This window comes from Sesamum indicum, linkage group LG1 (assembly GCF_000512975.1).
Source record: "Sesamum indicum cultivar Zhongzhi No. 13 linkage group LG1, S_indicum_v1.0, whole genome shotgun sequence".
Taxonomy (NCBI): domain Eukaryota; kingdom Viridiplantae; phylum Streptophyta; class Magnoliopsida; order Lamiales; family Pedaliaceae; genus Sesamum; species Sesamum indicum.
In genome coordinates, this window is record NC_026145.1 from 8,768,446 (window position 1) to 8,778,157 (window position 9,712).

At 35.6% G+C, this 9,712-nt stretch overlaps 2 protein-coding genes across 3 annotated transcripts; one reads left to right on the forward strand and one right to left on the reverse strand.

The window, feature by feature from the left end:
• Positions 651 to 3,817, forward strand: LOC105159530 (transmembrane protein 45B). Of its 2 annotated transcripts, none has more exons than XM_011076628.2 (3): positions 651 to 804; positions 1,268 to 1,844; positions 2,993 to 3,817. In XM_011076628.2, the coding sequence occupies exons 2-3, from the start codon at positions 1,498 to 1,500 to the stop codon at positions 3,468 to 3,470; spliced, it is 825 nt and encodes a 274-aa protein (XP_011074930.1). In that variant the 5' UTR covers positions 651 to 804; positions 1,268 to 1,497; the 3' UTR covers positions 3,471 to 3,817. The 2 variants fall into 2 exon arrangements, with proteins under 2 accessions (XP_011074930.1, XP_011074937.1); XM_011076635.2 differs by having other exon boundaries at positions 668 to 926.
• Positions 4,174 to 8,746, reverse strand: LOC105159547 (MOB kinase activator-like 1A). The gene is made up of 7 exons (XM_011076656.2): positions 8,583 to 8,746; positions 7,474 to 7,522; positions 6,706 to 6,814; positions 6,058 to 6,151; positions 5,352 to 5,485; positions 5,105 to 5,268; positions 4,174 to 4,853 (listed from the first exon to the last, which is right to left on the reverse strand). The coding sequence occupies exons 1-7, from the start codon at positions 8,603 to 8,605 to the stop codon at positions 4,782 to 4,784; spliced, it is 645 nt and encodes a 214-aa protein (XP_011074958.1). The 5' UTR covers positions 8,606 to 8,746; the 3' UTR covers positions 4,174 to 4,781.

A 9,712-nucleotide genomic window follows, 5' to 3' on the forward strand; every position in this document is an offset into this window, starting at 1 on the left:
TTTTGTCATGGGTATTTTTTTTACCTTTCATACTTTAGGGGTGTAAATGAGACAAAATACATAGTTCATGGGTGTAAACTGTATTTAACCCTATTAATTAAAACCCGTAGAAACCGAACTCAAATAATCTCAACTTGAATTAGTTTACTAGCTAGTTCATCACTAATCTTGACCTGGATAAGTACTATTCATATACTTGTCATATAATTATTCTCCGATTTGATCAAATTCAATTCAGGGTCAAAATTAAAGAAAAAAGTTATTAAATTATGGTTGATTGACACAATAAGTAACAATAATGTGAAGATTTATTCTACAAATAGCATTACATGACAAATTGGTGAGGAGAAATGAGTTAAAATGGAAGATCCAGCAAAAACATTAGTAACCAAGAATCCAAAATTTTGAACAGCATCAAATTTCTGAAAAGAACATCCTTATTCTAAATCTTATGAAACAGAAATGGTAAAAAATTTTGCAAGATTACAGGAATCATTTCCATGCAACACACAAACAAGGTAGTAAAAAGAGACGCTGACACCACGTGTGTTTATGGCCTTTTGGCTCTGAGAGAGAGAGAGAGGAGAGAGAGGGGGTGTTAGTGTTATAATATACTACAGCTAGATTTTTGCATACAATGATGTCTTTATAATTGCCGTCTGAGTTTGACCCACACATGGAACTTTCCACGATCCCATCAACACAACTGCACTGTTCAATTAATCTCTTTCTTTTTCCCTAAAAGGGCCATTTGCCATTTCGGTTTTGCTCCCAACCAAGAACACCACGACCATATAAACTCCGGTAATTTTTAATTTCGTCTTTCTCTCTATTTCCTACATCATATTAACTGAAAATTCACAATTTTAATGTTGTCAAACACATCGACGAACTGTCTTAGTCTACTGATTTTAGGGAAGTTTAAGGTGAGATTTTTGTGGGTCTGAAGTGATTTCTTGACATATGTTAGCTTCGAATGGCACGAGAATATTATAGATCTGTGTTTGTGGGTTTTTTGAATTTTGACTGTTTTCTTGATCAACTGTTTAGCGTTCATTATTGACCTCGTCTTTTGAGTCTCTTATTATTCGCCAAGTATGTGCAATTTTTTTGACATTTCCGAGAACTTTTACTGCTTTCTCACTTCCTTTTTCTGCCTTTCCTTTTCCTATTTTTCCCTGAATCCTGAGTTGGATTTTGATCAAGAAACTGTCTTGAAAGCCATGCTGCTTTTGTAATAAAGATTTGATGCACTTCTGTTGTACAGGTGGTGTGAAGCTGCTGTTAAGACAGAGTTCAATAACTAACCGTTTTGGGTTGTAATTCTTGATCCTTGAGTTCTTTGGAAAATGAGAGTGAAGATTTTGGTGGCTCTTTCCTGTTTCTGTGAAGATATGTATAATTAGGACAAAGGGGTGTTTTTTGCTGGTTCTAAATTCCGTAATTGTTTGGAACAGTGATATCTAGTACAAACAGCAGAAGCCTGAATTAGGACAGATGGGTTCTTTTCCAGGGCATGTTCTTCCCGGAACGCTGTTTCTTGTTGTTGGTATGTGGCACGCATGGTGCTCGATAGTTAGATACTTGTCGGATCCTAAGTCGTTCCGTGTCAGGGTTTGGAACCCTGTTCCGGGTTTCAGTGGGGGGCTCAAGTACTTGGAGCTCTACGTTATTGTAATCGGTGGCTTCATTGATCTTTGTATAGAGTTTTTGTACTCGACCCATCTCAAGATCTTTGTTCATGGAGTACTGAACCCTTCTCACATGAACAACTTTGAGCACTCTGGCATGCTGCTCATGTTCTTCATATTCGGCCTCATAGCGCTGCTCTCTGAGAAGACAAGGTTGGTTTTTCCTCTTATGGATTTTGTTCTTTAACTTTGTTCTCTTTTATCGTGATTTAGGACAACATAGGATTCAGGAGATGGATTTCCCGTTATGCATCAAGAACTCTGATTCATTACATGAGCAAATCATACATTTGGTTTCTAAAGTACAATCAGTTGACTTGGATAAAATGTACTAAGTTGGTTTCTTCATCTCATAACATGTACTAGATTGTCTGAAATCTCTGGGCTTAAATCATATTATCTTTAGTGCTTGAGACATTGTTTGATCGATTCAAACTGGTTTTCTGTTAAAGAATTCATACGGCCAATTGACTATATTCCCGTACAATTTCAGTAAACCCCTGTCTGCATGTTCGTGTTTCACATGATGAGCTGCTGGAAACATGGAAAGATTGGACAAGTTGATAAACATGGGATTTTCTTCTAGTTTACGCCATGTTTGTGGATTAATGATTATGACATCATACATTATAGAAGCCTGACTGACCAACCGCGAATTGCTATTAGCCACCTTTAAGGTTCATGATTTAGATGCCAAAGTCTTACCATATTTAACTGAACAGTAGTATCAACAACCAAGTTAGTTGTTTTCGTGTTTTCAGATTGATTGTCAACTGTCATGTCCTTGTCCATGATTTCACAATCTCATCTGACATATTATATAATGCTTAGTTCTGTTCTGAACCTGACAAGAAGCTTAATACATCTGTTAAATTCTTACACCTCCTCACTGCCTTTATTGTCGGTGCAATTCAGAGTACAGTTACTAGATTCTTACAGAGAAAGTAACTGTGTTCCCATACACACAGACACTAATTGTGCACATTGAATTTATTACAACTTTACTTGCATTATGCAAAAGTCGGTCCTAATCTCAGGACTTCCACACTTCACAATTTAGGTTGATGTTTTAACCTTGTATAAAGTTATTACATCTTTGAACTATTGAACTAAGCCATCTAATGTAAGAAACTGGAACTCTAGCTTCAGTCTTGACAATTATTATGTCGATCTAAACCCTAACGGTTGTTCATCTGTTTATATTTGAACTCAAGTGGTCGAATTTTCATTAGTTCAGTATTTACTAATATATTCTTTCTCGTTTTAATAGCTTCTAACAACGCTCTTTGCTCGTTTCTCAGCTTTCTTCCCTTACCAGAAGGAGCGTTATGCTTCATAGCTTCAGCAGCATTCACGGCAGAGTACGTCCTATTCTACTTCCACTCGACCACCCACAAAGGCCTCGAGGGATACTACCACTTCATCCTTGTCGTCCTCATAGGCCTCTGCATATTGTCTACTGTTGCTGGAGCCCTGATGCCAACCAGTTTCCCAGTCGATTTATTCAGTGGCATCGCTATAACACTCCAAGGCCTCTGGTTCTACCAGACAGCGTTCACCCTCTACGGCCCAATGATGCCACATGGTTGCCGGCTCAAGGAAAACGAAATCATGTGTCATTCAACTGAATATGAAGTCCACGGCGAGCTGCTCGCTAATTTCCAGCTATTTGTTCTGGTTTTTGGTGTTCTTGTTGCTGTTGCCGGTGCGTATATCTATGCAGAGCCGAGATATGGTGAGTCTACTCGCATGGCCTCAGACGGCTCTGAGGATAGCTGAGACTCGATCAGCATTGACGGCCATGTTATCGTGTTTTGAGTTTTGTGTTGAGGCATCATAGTGGTTAGCATCCTCTTCTTTACATGTTGGTGTAGGGTATTGATGTGTAGGTATAGAGGTATAAATCAGAATGCAATACTCCTAGATTAAAATTGCAGGAAAGAGTTGAAACCAAATTGCACAGAACTTGGACAGGAGTTACAACTTATCCTACCTTGTATGCCTACAACATAATTGTCAAGATTCCTTAATGTTCTCATCTCCGGCAGCCGGATGTAAGATAAGCTATAATTGGATCGTGAGGCGGGTCTCAAATTTTAGAGTTTTGGATCCGAATTCGTCTCAAATTCGGTCTACTTAATATTTTAAAGTCTAAAAACATGCACAAATAAATTTATTAAAAAAATAATTTTTCAATAATATTATTCTCTCATCTTGTCCCCACTCCAAATTCGATACGTCTAATTCTTATGATTTAGTTAATTCTTTTTCTAAATACTTTATATATATGTTTAGAAATTAAACTATCATTTCTATATAGTTTTACTTTACAAATTCATATATTTAACAAAGAAAAAAATTCAAATTTCAAATATTATTCGTAACAGATTCAAAGTGGAACCACCACAGATCTCGAATAGCATCCAACATTTGACATTCCTGTCTTAAAATAACCACATGGATTTCAAGTATCATTCTTGTCTGTATTCAATTGTTTGACCATTTCCAGCAAATTTCATGTAATGAATTGCAACCTATTCTTGACAATTTTTCCGACAGATCCAAGCACAAAGACAGGAATCCGGAAACTGAATACAGATAATAAAGCAAAAACAGTGCTGAAAATCTTCTCTACTTTGTAAAGAACATTACATGCAGAGAACAACATCTTGGATAATTTGCGTGAATATTGTCAGAAATGAAGCCAATACAATCCAACGCAACACATGCACCTCTCAATCCTCAAACTCATCACGCGCCATGTGATTGATTCAGAAAACAACGACCCCCTGCTGCTTTATCATCTTTGCCAGTGTTCAGACACAGTTGCAGACTCTTCAATCTCATCACTTCGCCTATGTAAGAATAGTATACATACGAAAGTTTCTTGACACTTAATGAAGTGTGAACAACAAGGTTTCATGGGTCACCACAAAAGAACAGCGGCTACTGAAATCTGACAATAAGATATTACGATGATACTGTTGCTACAAAGGGTCAATAATACAAACGTCGTTACTGGGACAGTAAAACAAACAGTTTATTTATCTCTACACGTGGTCAGTTCGAATATGCGAGCGGGAAAAGTGTTTAATAAGGGACAATGGATTCAATAAGCTCTTGAAGTGGAGCAAGTTCCTTCTTGTCAATGAGTGTAAATTCCTGCGCGATAAACATAGAATTTAGCAACTGAGACATATTCGAGTCTATTTTCAGTTCTTTGACACAAAAGAGCAGGAATTTCTGAGCTGTTTAGCGATAAATGTTGAATCATTCAGGTCAATGTGTAAATGAGGTGCTATAGAAAAATCAAGATCAAGAAGGTAAAAGTTACGAAATGAGAAAAAAATGGCATAAGAAGTCGGGATCTGAATAGTTCAAAGAAGCGGCATAAAATTAGAGAGCTAGCTTACACAGGTGAACAGTATAAAATGCTTGAAGCAGGTATTTAGATGGGCTTCCTCCTTAAGACTCACAATCTTCTGAAAATGAGAGTGATATATATGTGCGTATACGCGGAACAGACGTTTGAATATGGTCTTCACAACATCCCTGAAATTTGAAGGAAATGGCGCGCCTACAAAAATTTCTTTGTTAGAGTTATGTTAAAAGTACATAACAGAAGAGGACATTTTACTGCATTAAAGACGGCGCTATTACCTAGTCTTTGAGGAAATATGGACTCGTCGTCCAGCTGTGTTTCAATCCAGTCCATCAAATACTCGACATATTTAGGAGCTGAAACTTCAATAGGTTTCTTAATTTGTACACCATCGGCCCATCTGTACTCATACCTGCAAAATATTTTGACAGATCAGGAACATTTCTGTTCCGTATGATTTTCTTAAAGTAACATTAAAAAAATTGGCAGCAAAATCAGGTTCCTGACATTGACATAGATAACTAGGTCAAGAAACGCTCATCACATAACAAGCATTTTATTGTAAATTTCGTTCTCTTCTATGGGATTTTAATTCCTCACCACCTCTATCGATTCTCTAGAAGCTAAAATATGGACACACCAATAATATACCAGGACTCTGTTTCCAGGTTGTTTATCAAGAACTCAAGATATGGCATATCCAGTTCAATGAAAAGTATAAAAATACTGAGAGCTCACAACTTTGCTGTCACACATCTTAAGATTGATTCGGAGGACAAAATGTGTTACTCTTCGTGTAATTTTAGGTTTTTGGTAAATTACAGGGTTTCCACTGTCTAAAGTTAATAATGATCAAGAATGTGTAAATCAATTAGAACGTAGTACATATGCACTTGCTATTTGGCATCGTGATACGTGATAAGCTGGTTGTCATGCTTATTTGAAAATGAGAAATCACAGTGAATGATAACATCATGACTTTACTTAGGGCCAGCAGACATTGTAGGGCAGTTCTCGGGCGTACAGAACTCCGTGAGGGTGCCATAAAGCAGATTCACCTGGTTGAAGAAATCTACAGCTGAAAAACAAAAAACCAAACACCCGACTCAATTTCGATCCTCGGGGTGTAGCTAGTAGTAGCGATAGCAAAGAAATGTACAAAGTACTACATGGTAGACAGATATTGATATCACACAGTCATGATGCATCAGTTTTCCCATTCCAATAAGGAACTAAGATGTCATAAGGTTCTAATCCATAAGGAAATAACCTTAAGTAATGTGAAAATTATATATAACGGCTCAGAGAGAGTGTCAGTAGATCCGATGATCATGTATTGTCTCATTTGTATGATGTTTGTTTGCTACTTCTGTGCGGTAGTTCCCTTCCCAAATTCACTAAATCAAGATGTTTTATCTTGCCAATGTTACTTTTGCATCTAATATCGAATCCTAATATTAAGAAAATTGATTGGAAGGAAAGTCATTTATTCAACATGCTGCCATGTGAATCCAAATAGATATGCACACAGGCTCATATGCGCATGCACCATCACGCACACAGAGAGAGAGAGAGAGAGAGAGAGAGAGAGAGAGAGAGAGAGAGAGAGAGAGAGAGAGGGAGAGAGAGTACTGTTGACGGCCAGCCATTCATTTATATCTTCCCCTGGGGGTAACCTTACAGCTTCTCTCAAGTTCCCACTACCTAAAGTGGCATCTATATGTTTTCTTAGCTGCGCCCCCTGCAATAGGTAATCATAACCGATTCAAGTGTACATCGCATGGTTGCTCAGAAGTCAAGGGTAATGTATACTGCATGCAGAATTTAGAGATAGAACATTCAGATAGGTGACATAACAAGATAACATGATGTACATCCCCCATAAAAATCTCAAAGGAAATCTCTGAAGAGTAATGCAAGGATGAGTAACAAGAAATTATAATCCCGCTTTCCCACCATGCACAACCACATTAAGAAGGAAGAAAGAAGATACAGGACGTTATACAATTGAGAACGGTCCAAAAATCAAGATTTTCCATCTTGATGCAGCACCATTATCCAAGGAACTAAGGTTAAATAGCGATTATTCATATGTCAAATAAATGATCAGGTCATAAACATGATCGAGTAGATGTACTACAACATTTGGAGTGCGTCACATATCAACACTTGAGGCTACTCAAAACCATAGAAAGAACTTCTACAATTTCAGTTAAGGTTGAAATAGTGTTCCTTACACGAGGAGAAAACACAAACTACAATATGGTTTTTCTTTGAAAAGTTAAAGATGCTGGTGTGACTCAGCAAATAACTGACATGGCAGTAATCCGTAATAGGAAAAGAGATTTCAAAACAAATGATGAAGGGTGGAACATGTGTTGTGCCAGCAAAGAAAATCACCTTACTGCCTGAAGGAGCACTTTTTTTAGGCCGGAACGTCCTCTGGTTCCTGTTTAAAAATAGGGAACCAAGCATTATAAATAAGAAGATAAACTCCAAAATAAATCAAGTTGAGCAGGAGTATACATTAGAAAAAAAATAATTGGATAAATTCCGTAACAGTAAAGACACGGATCACAGAAGGGAACTTATTTGTTATAAAAAATACTGCGCTTAATCTTAAATTTTGAACCCGGATTTTCAGTAATGTCCTACTTGGTACTCGAGTTTTGTCACAAATGTCAAATTGGCGGATGAGAAATATAACCTTTAGTTTCTAATTTAAAGACAACTTTGAATGTCATTCAGAAAGATATTCATTTGGAAAAATAGAGTATATTACTAGAATAACACAACATAAAAATAATTAACGACAAATAAGATGGCAAGCAAAAATTGCAAAATAAAGTTTTTACATGATGAGATTTAAAAACTAATCTTCGAAAGATGAGTTATGGAAAGAACGACAGATAACATTTCGGTTCAATATAACTTACATATTTAAATTTAAATCCCGCGACGCAAGACTTAAAATTTTTAGAACAACATAAAGGGAATCATATAATTCAAACAAATTCTATCAACCCTCTCGATTAGCTTGACATTGGTTAATCTGCATCTCAAATCGACAATGGTCACCAAGACTTGTGTAGATCATCATCACTGACAATTTCTGCAAAATGATACAACTTCCTGTTTGCTACTATGTAACTCATGAATAGGCCCTCAAAAATTCAATTCTGTTCCTCACCAACGTAACAGTAAAAAATAGCTATTTTCTTCAATCATACAAACAAAAAGGTGAAACTTTTTGTACCCCTCATCAATAGATTCTCTTCATTACTGAATTCTTCTCTATCAAAACTTCATTCTTGAATCCAAAATTCATCTTCTTTTCTTGATATTCCATCAAAACACACAAGCATACAATAATCAAGAAAAGCAACATACAACCATCAAATTGACCAAAACAAAGACAAACCCATATAAGTAAACGACAGATCTGAGGCAAACCAATCATACAACAAGAAATCACAAAATCAAAATGAAAGATTCTTGGGGGAAATCACCTGCCAAGACCAAAGAGACTCATGGCTATTCGCACAGAGAGAGAGAGAGAGAGAAAGAGGGTCGATCAGAATTGAGGATTATCAATAATTTTTATACAAAGGAATATACAAATATGTGTGTGTGTGTGTGTATTTGGGTGGGGGTAAATATTAGTGGAAGTGTCGAAAAAAGCTGTCGAGCACTGACTTCGAATCCAACAAGAACAGTGTCAGGAGGGTGAACTGAACTTTAATCAAATTATTAATATAAACAAATAAATTATTTACAAAAAAGCCTAATTTCTTTTCTTACTGCTTTTAGCTCTCTGGTGGAAGCTGTCTCTGTTCTTGACATGTGGCCACCAAGCGTGTGTGTTGTCCAAAATGACATTCTTGCCATTCTTTCTAATTAATTCTCAACTTACACTGATTTCCCAAACGAAACTTTGCTCGATTGATAAGATTAAAATTTTATAAATCGAACCAAAATCTCATGAATTATATCGTGATTTTATTTTTTTAATACAGTTTTTTATTTGAACTGTATCTTATTCAAAAATATATATATATATTTAGTACAATAATTATGTTGTTTCTCGATGATATTGAAAATTTTAATTTATATTGTGAAATCGCATTACGCCAAATTTGAAAATACCATTTTTTTAGAGGCCCGTTGATGGTGGAGAAATAATTTCACAGTATCTTGACATGGCATGGTTTTATTTTATTTTTTTATTAAAATTAAAAATACTTTTTTTGCCCTTGATTTTATTTTTATTTCCCATCTTATATGGAGATAAAATAATGTGAGTATAATAATAAATTATTCTTTTTAAGAATTTTAAGCTGAAACAATATTTTTTTTAAAAAAAATTGGATAGATGATTGAATAGGATAAATAACCAAATTATTGGGTCACTTATTCGACAGATCGGATCCGATTGAAAAAATTAATTAACCTGAAATAAGATATACATATGCATATATATTAGTAGAATATCAGTACATTATATATGAATTGATTAAATAAATACAATTTATAACAACTTATTGATATGATAAATGAATACAATTTAGCAATTAAAAATCAACAAACCTCTTTGGAGGAAACAAATTAAAATGAAGTTCAAACCAAAAATTAAAATTTA